Consider the following 22,539-nt stretch of genomic DNA (forward strand, 5'->3'; position numbering starts at 1 on the left):
GGGATCTGGAGTAAGAACCCTTGCCTTAAACAAGAGTGTCCTGCTCTCAAGGGGTCAAAATGAATGGGGAGCTTCACCAACCCACTGCAGTGTCTTCCAGGCACTTTGTTTATCTTTATTGACCTTAAAATGGCCGACCACCCACATGCCATATTCTTTGACCCACACATGGAGGAGATGCCAGTCTTCATATCCCCAGGGCATGAAGTTGGCATGGATCATATTAGAGGGTTCAGAAGATGATCGCGCACATAGCCCAATATTGACCGAAATTATTTGAATCTGACATTTTCGGCCTGTACTGTGATATTGGGGCCGATTTGCCTTACTATAGGCTGCTGTGTATGTGTGTGTGTGTGTGTATATATATATATATATATTATATTATATAATTTATATTTATTTAGTGTTGTAATTTGGCAGTCGGTAGATATGGTAACAGATCTGCTGTATAAATACGGATGGATCAGCTAAAGTCCTCTCGATGTATCCAAGACAAAGCGACTGACTGAGGCCTTATCTCAGTCTACACATTTTGTTCTCCAGATTGCGGATTTTTGTTGAATATAATGCTGCATAGTTGTACAACATAGTGTAGGAGTTAACTCACCACCCGGTCTCTATTGTTTATTAATTTCATTGTAGCCACCTCAAAAACTGCAGCCAACCCGGAGAATTTTTGGAAAAAAGGAAATGAAAGAAGAGAGTGCAGACGGGAAGGAGAACCAAAGAGTGAAATCTGATGAGTCCAGTGAGGAAAAGAACGGGGATGACGATGGGCCCAGATCCGCTAACAAAAAGAAAGGTACGTTGCAGGCAGAGCTTGTCGTCAGCTCTTTGCTTTATGGCCAATATTTTAAGATCTGGAAAAAGATCACTCAACTGAATACTGACTAAAATCCTCTCAGCCTAGAACCTAATACAGAGAAGAAAATGGCAAAGTCCTTGGGACAGTCTAAAGGTCATTGTTGCACCTCAGTTGGCATCTGGCATTATGCGATTGACTTTCAAACTCTTGCGAATGTTTTAACCGTGAACTCGTGCGTGGGTGTGAGTGCATGTTTGTTTTGTTCCTCAGCTTCATCCTCCTAAAAACATCTGTTGCAACATTCTCTAAACGCAGGATATACCGTACTTGCGGCTTGTTATTGGTGTCGGAAACTTTTTTGAGGTGATGCGTTTTTTGTTTACCAGAAGACCGTTTTAGTAATCCAGGGGGCTGATTCAGTTCTCCGCAGTGTGATGCGGAGTGTCAGGGGAACAGCTGCAGGGTTTTCCTGCCGTGATGTAACGCAACATACTTCATCACACCCCATAGAGGTGTGAAGAATCCGTAGTACCCGGAAATGAACGCAGCCGGACATCACGTTGATGTCCGGCTCTTTTACAGTGAAGTGAATCGGGTCAATGTATTTTAAAAAGAAAGGTGCTCTTTAATTTTCCCAAGTAGACAACTCTCTTCCACATTTTTCTTATCTCTGCTTTCTAATCTTTTTCCCTCAACAGGAAATAAACACAAATGGGTTCCACTGCAGATTGAGATGAAACCAGATGGACCAAGGGATAAAACAACTACACGGAACAACCGTCAGAATGAGCAGCAACGTCACACTCTGAATCGTAGCGACCCTAAGGGTATGTGTGCGACTGAAGAGATTTGTGACCTCTGATCCCATGTTATCTGCGGGCGATTGCTGCAGGCCAGGATTCCAGACGGGGTTATTAGGTTCCACTTGCATAGTTTTTGGTTCGTCAAGCGAGTATATCCAACCTTTTACACCTTTTTTTTTTTTTTTTTTTTTTTTAAGGCTCATGCAGTTATAAGATGTGTTCTTTTATTGCCGGATAATTTGCACTTTAAGTGCTCTCCTTATAAAAAAAATTTTTTTGTCTATTTGAGTACTTCTGCCAGCCTTAAACTATTAAAATATTTTTTTTCTTTTTAAGTAGAATGTCCACTACCTTTGTGTATATTGCTTTATAAAGCCATACAATTAAAAACTTTTTTTAAATGTAGCTTTCCCGACATATTTCTGTACATAAAGTGAGGTGAGTGCACTGTTTAGGGGGCATTCTGACCATCGCGCTCTGTCAGATCATGTTGGTTTTTCCAGTCTACCGAACGAAGTTGCTTGTGTCTATGTTGTATAGCTATTCGAGAGGCACTGGATAAGTTGAGTGATGCGGAACTCTGACACCACAGCACTAAGCAGTGGGGGTTTAGTTTAAAGTGCAGCTATTGCCTATAGACCGCGGAGGCCACATTTGTTAGTCTGTTAGTTTTCTTTCGGCTATTTAATCAATATTTGGTCGATGTAGTCTATGGTTCCTAGTGAATGGGTTCTCGTGCCTGTTGGGGTAGCGGCAAAATTTCAAACGGTCACCTAGACATTTGTCACTGACACAATTTATGGAACCTCTCTAATAATCTTATAATACACAAGTGACGCTAATAGATGTATAAACTCCTATAAATCTGCTAATGGTGAGTTCGGTCTGTGAATTCTGATGTAATTTCAGTGTTCATTAGGGATTATAAGGAATAACGCACCCCTTACTGTAAATTGTTTCCGCCACCTGTGTAAAAGCAGGTGGCCTGCAGCTCTTTTCTGTACGGTCACAGAACTTGGTGACTCTTAATATACATGTAATTTACAGTACAGTGCATCCTGCCATATATAATGAGCGTCTTGCGTTTCTGTTTATACAGTTTGTCTCTCCACAGCCTGGTACCCAGATAACAAGCAGGAGAGGGACTGGCCGGACTATGACGACACCTCGAGTGTGAAAAGCGAGGGAGCGGTCCGAGGTGGCTTCAGAGGAAGAGGCCGTGGACGAGGGAGGGGAAGAGGACGTGGGCGAGGAGGCACACGATGTAAGTAAATATCTGTGTGTGTGTGTAAGTGGTTATATGTTTATATCATTTTGGTAAAGCAGCACAAAACTGCAGCTACAAATCCTAAAAAATACAAGTCGCACATAAACAGTATTACATAAGAGGTTAATAAATGGGGTGCAGACGTGAGACCGATACGGGGGCACTGTTCATGAGAGATTAGTGTGTGTATATGTATGTGGAATTCTTGCATTTTACCCCTTAATTACCAACTCGCAAGTCCCAGCACGCCCGGTCAGCTATCAGCTGGCTCTCTAATGGCAAAGCATGCTGGGACATGTTATTTCACAGCACCTGGAGAGCCACAGGATGGCCAGTGCTGTACTGGATACTGTGTTTTGTTTTCTCGTGACTTGTAAAATATGATATATATCTTTAATTTTTACAAGTTCTGAAGAAATGTTATAATATTACTACTGAGGGCACTTTCCATTACACTGGTTTTTGGTTTTTTTTAACATTGGTAACAAGTGTTTCTTTTGTTCTGTACAGCTCATTTCGACTACCAGTATGGGTACAGGAAGTTTGAAGGTACAGACGGGTCTCGAGGTCCTAAGTACCCCAGTAACATCACCTATTACTACGACAACATGAGCAGCTCAGAGCTATATAGTGTAGACCAGGAGCTGCTGAAAGATTACATCAAGCGGCAGATGTAAGTCCTCTCAACATGTTCTTGAAAAAGCCAGTAATGCAAGCCTCTGCTTGACGAGATCTAAATGGATTACAGAATACAGGATTTCCTGAAGGGCAGGATGCATGCACTCGGCTACGGCAGCCATTTTGTGGTTTGAACCAATAATTTGAGAATACAATAGATATCGCTAGGTACCAGGATGCACCCAGGTGAGGGTACACTTGCCTCAGGAATATACTGGTACTTGGGGCATAGACGGACCACATTTTTATAAATCTATATTCTGCCCAAAAACGGTTGGCTCCACTGTGTGTAAACCGCAGGTGTGTTTACCCACATCATGCCTCTGAATCCGCCGTAGTCTTGAGTGTTTCTAACTTTTTATTTATTGACTTGTTTTTCTTCTGAAGTCCCTTGTTATATAATGGGAGTTTTGCAGAGCTATGTGAAATATAATCAATTTATTAGCTTACAGTACACAGTTGTTTTGCTAAAAACTAGCCACCATCCAAAATGGTATAATGGGGTTTTCTTTCGGCAGGGAATTTGTCATTATTTGAATCATTTGCCTTGATAATTGCAGCTCATTGTCAAAACGAGTTGCGTAATATGTAATCACTTCAATAAGCACAGTGTTTGTGTGTTTTGATTTGTCTTGAGTGTTCTTCAACGTTAATCTTCTCACGTCTTTCTGTTTTGCAGAGAATATTACTTCAGTGTGGACAATCTACAGAGAGACTTTTTCTTGCGAAAAAAGATGGATTCTGATGGTTTCCTGCCTATTGGGTTAATAGCTAGCTTTCATAGAGTGCAGGCTCTCACCACAGACATTGGACTGATTGTTAAGGTGAGTTCGGTGTCCTGGATTTAACACTTCGCGCCAGTTGTTCTTAGACTCCTCCTGACTGAAACCTAAAAGCGGTTTCCATGAATTGTTTCAAGGAAACTATTTAGATGTGGATGTGTGTTTTTGTTTTTTTTGTTTTTTCATAGTGCCGGCGCTGTGTTTAAACCAAGTCTAAAAATGAAAAACTCTTTTTCAGGCACTAAAAGACAGCAAAGTGGTGGAAATAATTGATGAGAAGATCAGGCGGAAGGAGCAGCCAGCTATCTGGCCCCTACCTGGTCAGTCTTCTGCAGATGCTTCTCAAACTGACTTCTCTCAGCTCATTAACTGCCCAGAATTTGTACCCAGGCAAGGCTTCCAGAAAGAGACAGGTGGGTGATGTTATGTGTGTGTAGGGCTTGTACCATTGAGATGACATCTGCTTAGGAGACCCTGAAGTGTGCCGTAGGCAATGTTCTTTGAATGCAAAGTATTGTGCGTCTCTGCCTATTAGTGTGGTGCTGTAGTGTCTTAATAGTCTGTAGTGTCTTAATGCCCTTCTATTTCCAGAATCTGCACCTGGCTCCCCACGCACCTCCAGTCCTACTTTGGCCACAAAGTCAGAGGAAGTCAGCAACCTGAAGACTATGCCCAAAGGGCTTTCTGCCAGTTTGCCAGACCTGGACTCTGAGAGCTGGATAGAGGTCAAAAAAAGGCCACGTCCTTCTCCTGCTAGAACACAGGTTAGGTCTAGGAATGGTCAATCACGCCATTAGCATTTTATCTAACAAACGAGTAGCAGTCAAGCATTTACTTTGTCCTAACTTTTTTGGACCCACAGTTTGCTAGGCCTGTCTGATAACCATTGGACTTGGTTGTTAAAGTGTTTGTACCATCTATAATCTTGTAGATCACTTATTAAATTGCTTCTCCACCTTACAATATTTGTCTTCAGTTTGGCTGCACAGTGCCTGGTTGAGATGAATGTAGTAAATTGTGCTGTAAGTATGGATGAATGACTGTGACTCCCCCCTCATTCCTTCCAGCTCCAGGAAGCTAGGTTGGTGCTTGTAGTAATGTCTCTTTTGAATTTAACCTAGAAGCCCGAGGAGGTAAAGTCCCCACAACAGACAACACCCACTCCAGTGACCCCTCAGAAGCCACCCAAAGAGCTGGACGAGCCGGAGGAGTTGGACTTCATGTTTGATGAGGAGATGGAGCAGATGGACGGCAGGAAGAACACCTTCACGGACTGGTCGGACGAAGACTCGGATTACGAGATAGACGACCGGGATGTGAACAAAATCCTCATTGTCACGCAGACCCCACCTTCGCTGCGCAAGCACCCTGGCGGGGACCGTACCGGTAACCACACGTCCCGGGCCAAGATGAGTTCAGAATTTGCAAAAGTGATTAACGACGGCCTGTTCTACTATGAGCAGGACCTGTGGACGGAACAGTTTGAACCTGAATATTCACAGATCAAGGTGAGGGCAAATAATGATCAAATCTGTTCGTGCAAACTGTATCCATCTCCGGTCATCATTGACTGACAAGTCAGTGACCACAGTAGGTTAAAAACAGTAACTGAAATATGAAAGGGAGCGAAAAAAAAAATTCAACAAAACCAGTTTCCATCGAAGAAACTAATTTGCTGCACTCAGATTAGCCATCTGCGAATGCTGGGACAGTTTGTCTTGCCAGGGCGTGTGGTGTGACCTGAGAGGCAGATCACTTTGAAGTGGATATATTTAAGTTTATTTGTCCTACGAGGTATTGGCCACACAATGATTATTTGAATCTCTACTACTCTACTAGACAGGTTAATGGAGGGGAAACGGAAGCTCGGTTGGGGATCATGGTTCTCAAGTGAGTCTCCGGTGTAGAGTACTCGGCCGCTTTAGCTATGCAGATGGCCGAGACAGAATAGCGGAGAAGTCAGCCATGCTCTGAACAGTATATACATCAGGCTTTAGGCAACTTTTTGACTTTCCAGCTGATTAAAGCAAATATTGGTCTCCTGTACAAGACGGTATGTTTGTGCCAGATATAAATTGGGGTTTTTAATTGGCGTAATGAACCGCTTTATTGTAGTTGTATGACACGTATACACGTGTGCTCTACCTGTGGCCTGGACTTCTTATGGCCTTAATAATTTACAGAGGGTGGATACGCCACCTTATTGCGTGCCGGCTTATAACTGATTGCATTGCTAGGTTAAGTCTTGATGGAAACCATATTGCTTTACAAAGTGAATTAAATCTAAATGTTTATCGTGGTTTTGTATTTCAGTCTGTTGGGTTTGTTTTGTGAGGTTTTATGTAGAACAGGTAATGTGTCGGTAACCTGTGACTCTTGAATGTGTCGACTCTGGTGCCCGTGCTGTGTGACTGTCACACGGCAACTTCTAGCTCCTGCTTTGCCCATAGGATGAGAGTTCAGCCCTGTGACCTCTATGGACACATTCTAGGCTTGTGTAGCGGGGTGTGACGGCTGCCGGTCATGCTCTGTTAACTGCTTGTGGAGAGGCTCCCAGTATAGTGCCCTCATAATATACAGCTGAAGAGTCTCTGGGATAAGCACCACCTTTCCTCAGATAAGATACACGCTTTGTCTTTCAGTGCATGTTCTCTTGTAAGTGTCTTGATCTCTGCAAAAATTTGGAATCTGGTAAATATCGTGAAGGCATTGAGATTATTTGCTACTGTTTAGATCATTTAGACTATGTATAGCCTATAATATCCTGTGTAAGCAGGTAGTGTAAATCATTTCTTTATTTCAAAAGTGGTTTGTTTAATGTATCCTGTATGTGAATCTGATATTTTAAAGGACAACAAGTTTGCTTGGTGTGTGGCTCTTTGGTTTCCCCTGTGTAAGGTACTTGCAGGCAGTTAGATTTCTGCCTGTGGTGCGTTCCTCGTAGTGATCACTCAATCGCGGCTCAGTCTGTGTTCACCTCCTGGAGTATGCAGCGCAAGGGTGGCTGTAGCCAGAGAACCTGCACTGATTGTCCAGAATACTTCATGTTTCCATGACTTATTAAAGCAATACATGGTTTTTAGAATTCGGTAAGCGAAGGACGTTTTCTGTAATAACTATGAGTTATTTTGTTTTTGTATAACCAGAGTAGTAAGCTGTTTATTGCATAGATGTGTCTGTTTGACTTTTTATGCCTTTTCCTGTTTGAAATGTTTGTTCTTGAAGAATCCCTGTGTAACTTTAGTTGGGACATTTCTAACCTTGTGAAGAAATTTTAATATGGTTTCTGTAAGATTGATTTTCATTGTGCCAGACTTGTACGGTAATATAGTTATCTATCAGTGTGACAGTGTTCTTGTTATGGAACTGCTGTTTGACTTCAAATCTTAAGTTATGTGCAGTTTCTAAGGCATTGGCCCCTGTGTTTTATAATCTTACTAAGCCCATGCACCATTGTCTCTGAACCGCTCCGAAATGACTTTAACGACATCTCCAGCAATACGCTGTGCCACATCTAGCTCTTCTCCTTATGTTCCTGTAAGCCTACATTACCTATGCCTTGAATCCCTTTCCCCATAATGGAGCTGTAAGATTACGTACACTATTAAAGTGATCCGAGATCCTCTGTGCCCCTTCCTCACGCTGCTTCTTTCTCATTCTAGCAAGAGGTTGAGAACTTCAAAAAGGTGAACATGATCAGCCGGGAGCAGTTTGACACTTTAACCCCAGAACCCCCTGTGGATCCTAATCAGGAAGTCCCCCCTGGACCCCCAAAATTTCAGCAAGGTAAGTGCGTCAAATGTTCTGTCTGCAATCGTTTTTCTCTGTCCTTTTCGGCAATGAAACAAACGCCTTGAAGTACTGCAGAGCGCTTTCATAATGCAGTTTATTCCTCCATTTGACTATAAAAGTCCCAAGAAATATTCCTAACTATGTCTATTTGAGTGAAGAATACAATAGCTTCATTTGGAAATGTATTTCCTGGAGGGGGATGTCTTATTTGGGTAAAATTTAGAGGAATATTTCCAAATCTATTTATATCAGGCAGTCATACTTCACTCTGGCTACAGGTCTGGGAACATTATTAGATGAACCTTCTTGTACATGGGTATTTTTGTATGTTACACCATTGTAAATGAACCCTGCTCTTCAATCAACAACTGGCTGTCATATTCAGATGCTGTATTGGGTTACTCCTTGCTACATCAGTAAAGAAGCTGACTAAGTACCTGGAGATGGGGATCCCAGGGGAGTAACTCAGAAATTGAGACGTTCCAGTGTGGTAGCTGGAGGAATTGGTTTACCAAACGTATTAAGACGTAGCAAAACAGCAGCATCCACTTAACGCAAGCCCCACTCAATAGCAAGACCTTTTTTTCACCCATGCGGAAAAGGCTACATTTTAGTTGTAATGGTACTTTATCAAGCTGTTGTTCATGATGGCTTTTCTGGTATGGGAGAATAAAGGTATGGATACTACAGTTTTCTCAGACTTGTTGACTTGAGTGCAAGAAAATGGTGCTACATTTTTAGGTTTGTATGGTCTGCTTAACACCTGAGGGCTCCTCTATTTCTGCTGGTGACACAATGTACATGAATTCAATTCGAACTTCACATTTATCTTGTTGACATTTTACATAATATAAATTTCTTACTGTCCCTTTTGATTCACCCATAGTTCCTACAGATGCCTTGGCTAACAAGTTGTTTGGTGCCCCTGAACCTTCCACAATTGCCCGTTCCCTTCCAACCACCGTTCCCGAATCTCCGAACTACCGCAATGCTCGAACGCCACGTACCCCTCGAACGCCCAGGTTGAAAGACCCAACACTTACGCCTCGGTTTTACCCTGTAGTGAAAGAGGGCAGGACAATCGATGCAAAGGTAAGGTTTTTATTTTATATACTTTTATAAGAATTGTGTGGTAAACATAGCGCTTTTGAAACTTTTTTCTGTGCCTGCATTTGGTTATTTGCCATATGCCAAAAAACAGACAGACTGTGGATGCCTTGCATTTTTTTTCTCTCATACATTAACCCCTCATATCCCTATCCTCCCTCTCCTATGTGTACATGTAAGCCCTGCTCATAAGAAACATGGCTATTGTCAAAGGAAGAACCCAAGATGTTGCAAGAGACAGAAGTCCTGTTGCCCATAATAGAAGTTGTAAAAAAGAAATCTGAGACTTTCCTAGGTTTCATTTACAATGTTCAGTGGGTTTGTTTGTTTTTGTTTGTTTGTTTGTTTTTATAAATTACCTTCCCTGTTTCCTGTTTGCAGACGCCGAGAAAAAGAAAAACACGTCACAGTTCTAATCCACCCATGGAATGCCACGTTGGGTGGGTGATGGACTCAAGGGAACATCGACCTCGAACTGCCTCTGTGAGGTAAGACATGAGAAGATTCGTAGGTGGTGAAACAATTGTGCCTCTACAGACTTCAAACGTGACCGGCAGAACCTTAATTTACTAGTAGATACCGTGGTAACGTGGCAGACTTGGACCAATTAAAATGCTTCTCATTGACTAGTGGCTGTCTTAAATTATTTTACTGGTTTGACTTACAAATTTGCATTAAATAACTAGGAACTAGTCCCTGGGAAGGTAGTTTGCATATTGATTCAGCTGTACAAAATGTCTTTCACATCTGTAGATGAAGGTCTTTTATAAGTTATAAAAAAAATGTATTTTTTTTTTTTTTTTTTTGTTCCAGCTCCAACGCCAGTCCATCTGAGGGTGCCCCAGCCCTGAGCAACTATGGCTGTACCCCTCAGTCTCTGCCAAAGTTCCAACATCCTTCCCATGAGCTGCTGAAGGAGAATGGATTTACACAACATGTTTACCACAAGTACCGCCGACGTTGCCTTAATGGTAAAATATACCAGCTGCGTGTACGTTTAATGTGTTTAGTCCTCTACAGTGCATAAATGACGCTCCTTTTCCCCACCCTCAGAGAGGAAACGGCTAGGTATTGGCCAGTCCCAAGAAATGAACACCCTCTTCCGCTTCTGGTCTTTCTTCCTCCGAGATCACTTCAACAAGAAAATGTATGAAGAGTTTCGACAGCTGGCTGTGGAGGACGGGAAGGAAGGATACAGGTCGGTAACTGCTGCTTGGGTTATAAGTCTGTAGCTTCCTCCATCACACGGGATGCATATGGTCAATGGAGCTAGCTGGAGTCCTCATACATTGTGGAGTAACGCCAATTTGTTTTTACAGGTACGGGTTGGAGTGCCTTTTCCGATATTACAGCTACGGTCTAGAAAAGAAGTTCCGAGTGGACATATTCCGGGACTTCCAGGAAGAGACCAGGAGGGACTATGAAACTGGTGAGTTTTTTGTAATTTATTTGATTTACTGGTTTAGATTTTTCTCCATCTTTTAGTCTCTTCCATCCACTTACAACAATGTAATTACTTTTGTTCCAATTAAAGGTCAACTGTATGGACTTGAGAAATTTTGGGCCTTCTTGAAATATTCCAAAGCCAAACACCTGGACATTGATACCAAGCTGCAGGAATACCTGGGCAAGTTCCGCCGGCTAGAGGACTTCCGAGTTGATGTAAGTGATGGTTTTTAGAAGCATATGACAAAACATTGAATCAGGCTATGCAGGCTCAATAACTAGGTTGTATAGAGCTCTTAAAGACTTCTCACTAACTTAAAAGCCAAAAGCCTTTTGTGGTTTTCAATGTGCCAGACAAACACAGGTTTGTTTGTTTTTTTTACTAGTCCCAGATGGCTGCATGTATAGTCACATTTTTCACATTACTGAACTAGAGGAGAGATCTTGCAAGGTAGGACAAAGCACACCGGTCTCTTACACACAGCGAAAGCTGCCATTTTGTCAGCTCTCTCCACTTGTGTAGGTCAAAGATGTTCTTAGGTGTTTAAGAGGGGAGAGACTTATGGAATTAAGTACTTTGTTTGAGCCTTTTTAATGGTTTACTTCTAGACTTGCTCCCGGTGTTTGCGTGACTAATAGAATTTTAATCTCCCTTTCAGCCACCAATGGGAGAGGATGGGGGTTCCCGGAGACGCCATTCGTCAACAGGCGAGGGTAGGAAAAGATACCCTTCTCAGTCTTCCAGCAAAGGAGCCAATCATCATCCCCAAGTTTCATCCCATAACCCATCAAAGGAGGATGCCAAAGGACAAAGCCACGCCTCGATTGCTACCTTGGATTCCCAAATACCAGGAGGGGGGAAGTAGATCGGATTAGATTGGAAAGAATCATGGTTTTGGGGAGGGAACACTAGGGCGATTTCCTGGATGTGGGAGGAATTTATGGTTCACAAACAGAATGGGGTTCCCCACCATGTCTAACGGGAAATCATTCTACAATAAGCAGAGACTCCATGTTTTGGAGAAGACTGACTGTTCCCATGGCTTTCCTGCAAGGGTTGGCAAATGCTTATCCCAAAAAAGGAAGAAAATTTTAGTTTGCTTAGGGGTTATAAAAAAATGTTTTTCTTTTTAGCAGGAATCTGGCGGAAGGGGCTCGAGTTGGGAGGGAGAGAATTTTTTTATTTTTATTTTACCTTTTTGTTCCTTTTTAAATTATTGAAATGCTACCCTCCCTCTGAGCAGGGGCACCCTGTGTGGCAGAGCGAGTGCAGGATTCATCTCTGCCAATTGCTGAACTGACACACAGTTTTGCTGTTACAGGCTTGGAAGGACAAAATGTTATCCCTTGTGTCTCTGGCAAAAAACAAAAAAAAACAATCCGTTTGCTTGAAGCCACTGGATTTCAGTTTGGGGTCCACCTCTTGTATGTGGCTCTGATAGATTCCTCTTCTGGGATGCAGTGTTGAGGAACTGACAATTGTCCACTTGGTGGCGACGTTTCTCTTGGCTTCAGTTCTCCCTACAGCAAGATCTTTAAACACCGTAAACTCACGGCTCACTGCTTTCACAACAGCCCTGCATTCATTTTTTTTCTTTTTAAAAGATATATATATTTTTATTTGTTTTGTTTTATTGTTACTTCAGACTGTGAAAGAGAACTACAGAAAAAAACAAAAAAAAAAACTGTATCATATGGCTGCATACAAAAATAAGAAAAGGAAAAAAAAACACGTCAAAGACTGCCTTTACTTTCCCCTAACAAATCGTACTAGGTGATGACAGCGCAAACAGTACAAAAAGTTGCCTTATTGTAACCTTGAAACTCGCAGGGAGCTGACATTTTCCCGGAGACGGTGGCAGCCAATCAGAAGACTGCAGACTGGTGGCAACGAGTCAGCAGCTGTTTAGGTTTTTTTTTTCTTTTCTCATCACTGCCACTTATTTTAATGGCGGTGATCTTCTGATCTTGGCTACCCCCCCCAGTCCATTACTGGGCATTTACAAACCTGTTTGTCACTAAATGCAGAGAGAATGACTTCTCTTTCTTTTCTTTCTTTCTGGGAAGTATTGATTTGAGATCATTGGGTATATATAATGCGCTGAGGTTGGTTGTTTTGCATCTGCCGTGTCTCTTGGGCATATACAGGGCTTTAATTCTACCAAATGTTGGTAAATGGCGGCTAGCCGCGGTGATCCTGCATTGTATGGGCTGCAAATTATTATTTTTTTCAGGTCAGGTGGGCCTTAAAGAGCACCGTTAAACAGACCCCCTCTTGACTGGTTAACCATATCACTGCCACAGTGTAGTCTGGGCTTCTCTAAGCAGGAACATATTGGTAAAAATCAAAATTCCTTGGTTGTCAAATTTTTTGAATCGGAGTAGGGTGTTTCTCTCACCCAAAGGGTGGGTCAGCGGAGTTTAAAAACAAAAAGTGCAAAATCCTTATTTATTTTGTTGAACGTCGGCAAGACTTATACCGCCATTTCATACAATGAGAATTGTTGTTGCATTGTATAGGGAGGGTCAGGTGCGAAGCTGGTCAGGGTACCCTAAAAATAGGGTAGTGTGGATGCGATACCCCAAGACAAAGAAGCTTTGGGGTGTTCAAATTACCGTATACTCCTGTGGCTTGTTCACTTTGACAGAGATAGGATCCTTAAGCCTTTGCATGACCAGTCATCTTTATTTTGAAGAGTATTCTCTCTAAATTCAATGAGGTTTAAGTATACTTGCTGCCTGCGTACAAAGAAGGTAGTCATTTTATGGGCTGAACCATCATTTTTGATAATGCAGCCTATCAATTCACTTGGCACTAGTGACCTCACGGAGGCATGGGGGCACGAATGGAGTTGATAGGCCAAGTATTGATTTAGCCCACAGAATCGCTGCCCCCGCAGCACGTTGGTAACGGGTATGCATGAATGCCGGGCAAACTGTGCACCGACTGTTGCTAAATTGCATCCAAGCTGGAGGTTTTTCATTTCCTGAACCTCTGCAGTCAAGTACAGGCCCTCAATGCACACTAAACCATTCGTTATGAAATATGGCTACATTGCTTAAAATAAATTTAGGGCTGGATCCTTAAGGAAAAATATTTTGTTTAGTTACACAAATTATGTTAATGGTTCCCTTTTATATTCCCTGCAGGTAAACACACAGAGTTCACCATTGCTGGTGTTTAGGTGCCAGCATGCCATCTCTCCCTACTTTGTATAGTAGCGTGGTGGTCCACAGTGGGAGTATGGGTGAGGGGCGGGATGAGTGCTTGGAACTCTTGGAATCCCTTTGAAGACATCTTGATGGTGCTTTAAGTAAACCTCTCGATACCCCCTCCTCCATTTTTATATATATATGCAGCGGAAAGGGTAATCGTAGCCCGAAATATGATTTCGTTTTCTTTTGGGGGTGTTTTTTGGGGTATGTTTGTGCTAAGGAACTTATATCTCCTAATATGTATAGAGATATAAATATATATATATATATCAGTCATGATAGCTGCTCACATCCTTTCCTGGCCCACTTTTTGTTTTTATATTGGAAATTTGACAGCGTTTTTTGGTTTAAAATGCTCCTCCCTCAGATTTTATTTGGCTTTAGACAATTAGAGGGAAAATTTAATTGTCCTCGCCTTGTTGCACCTTACAGTTTCTTGAAAGGACTTTTAAAAATTACTATTGTACCCGTGTCCTCTCAACGGTACTTAGCGCCAGCACAGAAAACCATTTTCCAAATTTTATCTTTCTCCAAGATGTGACCAGTGCATAAATGATATGCTTGTGGCATTTTGCCCATTGTTTTGGTTTTTGACTTCCGAAATGTTGTCTGAAAATGGAGCACACATTCTGGGTTTCACAACTGTTAGGGCTTATATTAAGGCATCATACACTTGGCTTCCAAAATAATCCCAATTTACCTCCATCACAATCCTTTTCCAACCTTAAAATACCACACACATGCAAAGGTCACTGATTTGACATTGTCCATGCAAGCTGCTGCCTCTCAACATGGAATGCTACAAGTACATAATCTTGCCCGTTATACTCCAATAAATCATAAGAGAACAGAAGAAAAATAAAAACCTTTGAAAAAAAAAAAAAAAAATTAAAAAAATATATAAAATGTAAAATACTTGAATGAGCGCTTGTATTATAACATTAATATTATTCAGAGTATCCATTCTTATTGCGTTATGATTTGCTTATAGCTGTGCTTTAGTCATGGTAATTTGTGGTAATTCTACTTTTTCCTTTTTAATACAAAAAAAAATGTATAAAAATAAAAACCTTAAAAGACCAAGTTCTGCGTTGCAATTATTGTGTTCAGATTCTCTTTTTTTTTTTTTTTTTTCCTTTTTCTTTTCTCCTGAATTTTTTCATTGTAAGAGGCGCAGACAAAAAGGATGGTCGGAAGCAACTTGTGCAACTGTTAGTCCAACAGGGCTTGCCAGCTTTGAAGAGCCAAATAGAAGCACTTCTATTTATTAATGTTTTGTGGTGAACAACTTTTTCAACTTATTAGAATTTGCAGAATTCTTGTAGATTCTTATGTTGTCAGATTTTAGAACCGGTGTGCAATTTGGGTGGGGTATGTAAATGCGCTGCTGATTTCAGCGACACTTACCCCGACATATTGAGTGCGAAGCTGGGGACCCAGACATGCTGTGAATTTCGATTGTTGAAAAAATTTACTTTGAATCACTGCGGCTGTGTAAGAAGCCGGCCGCGCAGAATCACGCGAGTTTTAACGACAGTAATATCATGCCTTTTAAAGGGTTCAACGGAAGGATGCTGCGCCTGTAGAATGTAGTTAAGAAGACTTCTATATTATACAGACGCAGCTTCCTTCCGTTGAACCCTTAAGAGGCACAATAATGCTGCCGTCGTTAAAACTCGCGTGATTCTGCGCGGCCGGCTTCTAACACAGCCGCAGTGATTCAAAGTCAATTTTTTCAACAATCGAAAGTCACAGCATGGCGGGGTCCCCAGCTTCACACTCGATATGTCGGGGTAAGTGTTGTCGTCGTAGTCATGTTCGGGAACATGACTACCACCGGTGCAATTGAGTAGGAATTTTATCCAGTTTGCAGTAGTATATGTAGTGTACAGCTTCTGCTGCTAAAGTCATTTATCGTGTGTTCATATCGCGCACACACACTATATGGACAAAAGTATTGAGACGCTTGACCATTACACCAGCATGGACTGTATCGTTACTGTATTCTCAAATACATATACTTTCATATGGAGTCTGTCCCCTTTTTGCCGTGATAACGGCTTCCACTCTTCTTGGAAGGCTTTCTACAAGATGTTGGAGTGTTTCTGTGGGAACTTGTGCCCATTCATTCTGCAGAGCATTTATGAGGTCAGGCACTGATGTTGGACGAGAAGGCCTGGCTCATTATCTCCATTCCAGTTCATGCCAAAGGTGGGTTCAATGGAGTTGAGGTCAGGGCTCTGTGCGGGTCGGTCAAGTTCTTCCACACAGACCTTCTCAAACCATGTCTTTTTAGTCTTTGATTTGTGCACTGGGGCACAGTCATGTTGGAATACAAAATGGCCTTCCCCAAACTTGTCACAAAGTTGGAAGCATAGCATTGTCCAAAATGACTTTGTATGCTGAAGCACAAAGATTGCCCTTCCCTGGAGATAAGGGGCCTAGCCCAAACCCTGAAAAACAGCCCCATACCATTATCCCTCCTCCACCAAACTTCACAGTCAGGCAGGTAACTTTCTCCCAGCATCTGACTGCCAGAGAAGTGTGGTTTGTCACTCCACAGAACACATTTCCACTGCTCCACAGTCCAGTGTCTGTGCTTTACACCACTCCATCCGACGCTTGACATTGGTCTTGGTGATGTGAGGCTTGCATGCAGCTGCTCGGCCATAGAAAACCATTCCATTAAGATCCCACCGCACAGTTTTTGTGCTTACATTATTGCTAGTGGAAGTTCAGAACTATTCAGCTATGGAATCAGCAGAATGTTGGTGACTGTTGTGCACCATATGCCTTAGCAGTTGACCCTCGCTCTGTGATTTTACGTGGTCTTCTGCTTTGTGGCGGAGTTGCTGTTCCTAAACTCTTCCACTTTCTAATAATCACAGTTGACCGTGGAATATCCAGCAGGGATGAAATTTCACAAACTCTTTTTGCAAAGGTGGCATCCTATCGCTGTACCACGCTTGAAGTCGCTGAGCTCTTCAGAACGACCCATTTTGCATCACAAATGCTTGCAAATGGAGACTGCATGGCCAGGTGCTTGATTTTATATACATATGACAACAGGTCTTGTTTAAATGTCTTAATTCATGTAATCAACAGTTGTGTCCAAATACTTTTGTCCATAAAAGTATGTATATATGTGTATGTGTGTGTATAACAGAGTGACAGGCAGTTTATTGAAACCACTGTTACTGTAAAAACCTCCCGACAACCGGTGCCGGTTCTCTGAGCGGTGGCAGCCGCCATCATGTGGGGCATACCAAGTTCCCTCCTCAGAGATAGGAGGGGGGAATCTTGGTCGGGGCTGCAAGATCTGGATGCTGTGAGCAGGGCAGGAGCCTGGAAGCATCACAAGCCATAAACAGTTCACATAATGCAGTGTCTGCATAAGTACAGCACCGATTCAGAGCAGCAGCAGGACAGTCAGGGGGAGGAGCTAATGAATATAGAGCTCCCCTGACATAGACATGGGTGAGCCCGATCTGTGCGCCAGAGGGAAGAAAGGGAACAGCTTCCTCAGTCTGAAGGGACACTGCTGACTGACAGCCTTCCAGCTAAGCACACTATGCAGGAGAGTCAAAGCACTATTTATTCTTTTTATTTGTTTACCTTTCTATTCATATTAGATAGAAGGCTATTGTTATATGGTGCAAGTAGTAATAATTGAAGTCATTTTGTATTCTACTTAGCCATCTTTAACTGGTTACATGTTACAACTTTTACTGTTATAGACTAGTTGCTATACTTGTATTTAGTCAGACTATATCTTGTGTGACTGATTCTATTGCATTGTGTGTGGTGTTTCTCTTGTCAAATATGGCGGAGAAGGGAAAAGCACCTCTTACAAAATATTGTTCAACACGCAAGGTTAGATTGCCATCTGGACAAAAGGACCCGAGGGCGCTTTGTACTGATTGTGTCGCGAGGTCACTCACTACGTTGACCCAGTCTATCGTAATTCCGATACCGGAGGAACCCGCATGGGTATCTTCCTTGACGCAGTCTGCTACTTCCCTGGCCCAGCTTCTTACTAAGTCCACAGAGTTAATAGTGGCCTCTGCTGTTAATCCAGCTGTTTCAGAGCAAACGGCCCTTCCAGTTACTGTGGGAATGCCTGTTACCGCTGAAATATTGGAAATGGCAGTGGCAGGTCGATCATCCCTGGTCACAAATCCAGGCTTTACCTCTGGAGAACCAGCTTGGTCCTTATCATTGGTCAGAAGCCTGGATAGGTTAAACGGGTTGCTTGAATCTCCAAAATCTTGACTTTCAAGAAATAAGAGGCTTCGGTCTACAAATCCTTTTTTTATTCCCCTCTGATTCTGAGGGGTATTCAGAAGAGGAGAGTGAACCCATTTTTGACTCAGACTCTGCTCAGATCACAGACCTGGAGGAATCCTCTAAAAATCGGGGTATTGACGATCTGGTTCTAGCAGTGAGGCAAGCCTTGGACCTTACGGATTTAGATGAACCTAAATTTTCCGATCAAGGCCTTTTCAAAAAGGTTAAAAAACACGCTATCAGTTTTCCACAATCTGTGGAATTAAGAGATATCGCAGAGAGAGCCTTGAAACGACCGGAAGCTTGCAATCCCCCAGAGGTTCCTCTCCCTGTACCCACTTCAGGAAAAGCATCTTGTTCACTGGGAGCAGATCCCTAAGGTTGATACTCCGGTGGCTCGTTTAGCCTGCCACAATACGCTTCCGGTTCCAGGTACTGCAGCCCTGCATTACCCCACAGTCCGCAAAGTAGAGACTCCTTTAAAATCTATCTTTTGTGGCAGCTGGTTCCTCTTTCAGACCCATGTTTTCTTCAGCATGGGTTGCCAGAGGAATGGAAGCATGGGCAGAACAATTGGCTGAGGGTTTACAAGATTCAGAGTTACTTCCCCTTGCTTTGCATTTAAAGGAAACTTCTGGGTATTTATAGGAGGCGGCCCAAAATGCAGCCTCTATTTCATCTTCTATACAGGCTTCTGCGGTGTCGGCTAGAAGGACCTTATGGTTAAGGTTCTGGGACGCGGATTCAGAGTCTAAAAAAAATCCCTGGAGACTTTGTATTTTACAGCCACTACTTTATTTGGTCCAGAATTAGACAATATGATCTCCCAAGCCCCAAGTGGGATAAGCACTTTTCTGACCGTAAATGTTTCTAAGGCTAGGCCTCCCAGATTTGGCTCCTTTCGGCAGTCCATTCGGGGGGAAGGTTGCTTTGCCAGAGGTCAGTCGATTAGGTGCAGACCGACTAATACCAGGGGTCACTCATACACAGGCAGGTCCTCATTCTCTTCAAGACGCCCATCGACTAAAGTTCAGGAAAAACCGGCATCCTGACTTATATCAAATCGTGTGAGAAGCGGCTCTGTCATACTTCGTCTTTGCCGGTTTCTGGCATTCCTTCAGGATGGCCTTGATGCGGGTCTTCGATTGGGTTCTTTAAAAGTGCAGGTGTTTGGATATTTCGGTTTTCTTTCATCTCTGTCAGATATGCCAGATATTAGGAATTTCCTTCAAGGAGACTTGCATATCTAGCCTCCCTATCTTCCGCCTACGGCACCATGGGATCTTAACCTGGTGCTAGATATGCTTAAAGGTCCTCCTTTTGAACCTTTACATTCAGCCGATTTAAGCTTCCTGACATGGAAAGTAGTATTTATTTTTGCTATTGCATCGGCTTAGAGTCTGAGTTAGGAGCTCATTCTTGTCGTGATCCATATTTGTTTTTTCACAAAAACAGAGCGGTTCTACGGACTAAGGTGGTTTTGGCCTTTCACATGAACCAAGAGATTGTGGGTCCAGTGTTTTCAGGTGGGAGCGTCATCCTCCGACCGGTATTCGATGGAGAGTTTAGATATGGTCAGGGCGCTTCGAATTTGTTAAGAGGACCTCTCAAATTTGTCGCACAGATTCTTCATTTGTCCTTTTTGATTCTCATAAGAGGTTGGCCAGCCTCAAAACAATCCATTGCAAGATGGATTATTACAACCATTAGGCAGGCTTATATCGGGGCTCACCGGCCTGTGCCAGGGAGACTTACTGCCCATTCCATCCGGTCAGTGGGAGCATCTTGGGCAGCTAGAAATGGGGTCTCCATGGACCAACTTTGCAGAGCAGCCACCTGGTCCTCGGTCCATACTTTTACCAAATTCTACCAATTTAATGGCTTTACGTCTTCAGATGCCAATTTTGCCCGTAGTGCTCTACGTGACGGCTTTTCAGAGCGGTCCCACACTTATGGGGGCTGCTTTAGAACGTCCCCATGGTAAGCAGTTTCCCCCAGATAGGATAATAGAGAAAAGAGGATTTTTATACTTACGATAAATCCGTTTCTCTGATTCCATCTGCGGGACACTGTGATACCGCCCTTCTGCTATTCTGCTGTATGTTCTTGTTTGATTGGCCTACTTACCTTGGGGCTTCATAATTAAACTAAGGCTACAGGGGTTGCTAGAGGTGTGGGGGTCTGTCAGCATACATTTATCAAAGTTAACTAACTAAGTGCCAACTCCCCAAGCTCCCCTCTACAACCCATGGAAGCAGAGAAACGGCTTTATCTTGAGTATAAAATCCTCTTTTCTGACCCAATTCACTTTTTGTTAAAAAAAAAATAATTTTGTAATAAATTATGAATTATAAATTATTTGCGTGTCTCCACTTCTCAGAAGCGGTGTGATGTGTCTAAATTTGAAACTAATGGGCTGAATGAAAGGATTGGTCAGTGTGTGGCCAGCAATAGATACAAATGTTTAGCGGATTAGGGAACTGGGAAAATATGGTCTTTGACTTTATGCTACATGCACAATTGGCAAAACTCTTGCAGCAGTACAAAACTTGGCAGGTAGCAATAGCTACCTGCCAACATCCACTGCCCAACAATGTTCTTGCTCTCTGCAACCTTGTTAACTTTTAGTGATGCAGAGCAAGCATCTGGTATTGAAATTGGAGCTGGAGCACTTTAAATCTTAAACTGTTGAAGGACAGCTCCTCTCCTGCTATGTCACTCCCATGGGAGCAATCTTCAGTTTTAGTTTAAGTGCCTTTGGAGTAGCGCGTTTTCCCCCTTAGGGATGATATACTGTGTTTTGGGTGGTGGTTTTCAGGGTTTACACGTACACACCACCTCCCAGGGAGGGGCTGGCCTGTGGACTTCCTGCACGCTGGGTGCTTGAGGTGAGTAGCCTATAGCTTCCCACACCTCTACCAGCGCTGCAGTCCTCTCCCCTACCCTCTACATTATGGAGGATGCTCCTGAGAAATTGGTATGAACGGACACAGCTGCAGCACTGGCAGGTGAGGAGCGCATGTTGCTGACTGGGCCTCCCCCTTGGCAACGAGCAGTTCAGTACGACTTGGCCAGGTGCCGGCAGCCAAAGCAGATCTCTGCTACAGAGAGAACTCGATGACAACACCGCAATGGAGCAGTTTGCTTGCCGTCCTCTTCCTAGCAACGAACATGTCTCTTCTTCAAAAGCTCGGCATCAGGGATCGCACAACAGGTCTCCTTATAAGGAGAGAACGGCGCTAGCAGTCAGTGCGCTGTAGATCACCAGAAACGAAGTGCTGCGTGTATGCAGACAAGAGATGGCCATTTTAGAGGCTGGCACATCATTGGTAAAAAGAAGCAGTTTGGTCTCTCGATCAAAAAAGAAGTTGAATAGAAGCCAGGGCCTTGTCTTTTACCCTGTCCATCAGAAGACCTGTAGTGAAGAAATAAGGGGTGTGGTGTTCTGAGGAAATCTTTGAAATCTGGTCCATGATGCCCCTCACTCAGGAATTTGAAGTGGAACTGAACCACTGATCCTGGTAGAGAAGCTGATGTGCTCCCTCCACAGCTGCCTTTCTGCTGAATGTTCATCATGCAGATAAGATGATTGCTTGGACACCAGCTTCCCTTGTGGTCAGAGGATTGTATTCTTGGCACCCGAGTCTTTCCTATGCATGACAGCACCAAAAGTGAGAGCTTCGGGCCTTAGGAAATTATACTGGCGGGAAGAAACGCTGGACCTTGCTTGGCTAATGATCTTGTCCAGCTGTGGGCCAATCAAGGCATCACCAGTGAAAGGCACAGACTCCAGAGTTTATGAAGACTCAATCTGCCCTACTAACCTTGAGCTAAAGCTGAGATTGTAACTCCAATATGACTGGCATTCAGTCATGTCCCCTAAATATTCAGAGACCTGCGTGATGTGCTTGGTGAATGACAGTAATTCGGACCTAGACTTTCCTGACTGCATACCAGGAGTTGTTCTGATCACTTTGTTTTTTTTTTAATATAAATAAACACTCCTTGTTGACCCTAATAGAAATCGGTCTCTGGGAAAGATCTGTTACTATGTAAATGCCCTTGACAATAGTCTCTATTTTTCTATCTATACCATCCTTAAGGGCTCCCGCCTTTGAGATTGTCTAAAGTCGCTAGTATTCCAATCTCACAATACGGGCAACCATCTTATCTAGAGTATTTCGTTTATCTGTAGCCACTCTAGGCATACGATAAAGGGTCAGCAATCTATGGGTAACCTGAAACTTCTGTTTAGGTTTGTTCCATTAAGGAAAGGAAACCAACTGCTGTTTCTTCCTTTTGAACCGCATATTGTCAGGCTCAGCTGAGTCATCATCATTATTTATATAGCGC

General features: G+C 43.0%; 1 protein-coding gene across 7 annotated transcripts in view; it reads left to right on the forward strand.

Moving 5' to 3' along the window:
- The window catches only part of LARP1 (La ribonucleoprotein 1, translational regulator), a 37,616-nt gene extending 22,634 nt beyond the window's left edge, over positions 1–14,982 (forward strand). For 3 of the 7 annotated variants that reach the window (XM_075210117.1, XM_075210123.1, XM_075210124.1), the window contains 17 exons: positions 646–805; positions 1,507–1,635; positions 2,711–2,875; positions 3,389–3,551; positions 4,236–4,380; positions 4,577–4,751; positions 4,930–5,102; positions 5,460–5,846; positions 8,001–8,124; positions 9,017–9,222; positions 9,619–9,725; positions 10,051–10,208; positions 10,291–10,435; positions 10,557–10,666; positions 10,772–10,899; positions 11,343–13,919; positions 14,044–14,982. In XM_075210117.1, coding sequence (XP_075066218.1) covers positions 646–805; positions 1,507–1,635; positions 2,711–2,875; positions 3,389–3,551; positions 4,236–4,380; positions 4,577–4,751; positions 4,930–5,102; positions 5,460–5,846; positions 8,001–8,124; positions 9,017–9,222; positions 9,619–9,725; positions 10,051–10,208; positions 10,291–10,435; positions 10,557–10,666; positions 10,772–10,899; positions 11,343–11,549 — 2,682 coding nt within the window. In that variant the 3' untranslated portion in view covers positions 11,550–13,919; positions 14,044–14,982. Of the gene's footprint in view, positions 1–645; positions 806–1,506; positions 1,636–2,710; positions 2,876–3,388; positions 3,552–4,235; positions 4,381–4,576; positions 4,752–4,929; positions 5,103–5,459; positions 5,847–8,000; positions 8,125–9,016; positions 9,223–9,618; positions 9,726–10,050; positions 10,209–10,290; positions 10,436–10,556; positions 10,667–10,771; positions 10,900–11,342 lie in introns of all 7 variants that reach the window. The other 4 variants (XM_075210119.1, XM_075210120.1, XM_075210121.1 and 1 more) reach the window with 4 other exon arrangements.
- The last annotated feature ends 7,557 nt before the right edge of the window (positions 14,983–22,539 follow it).

The sequence above is a fragment of the Mixophyes fleayi genome, chromosome 4 (genome assembly GCF_038048845.1).
Source record: "Mixophyes fleayi isolate aMixFle1 chromosome 4, aMixFle1.hap1, whole genome shotgun sequence".
Classification (NCBI taxonomy): Eukaryota; Metazoa; Chordata; class Amphibia; order Anura; family Limnodynastidae; genus Mixophyes; species Mixophyes fleayi.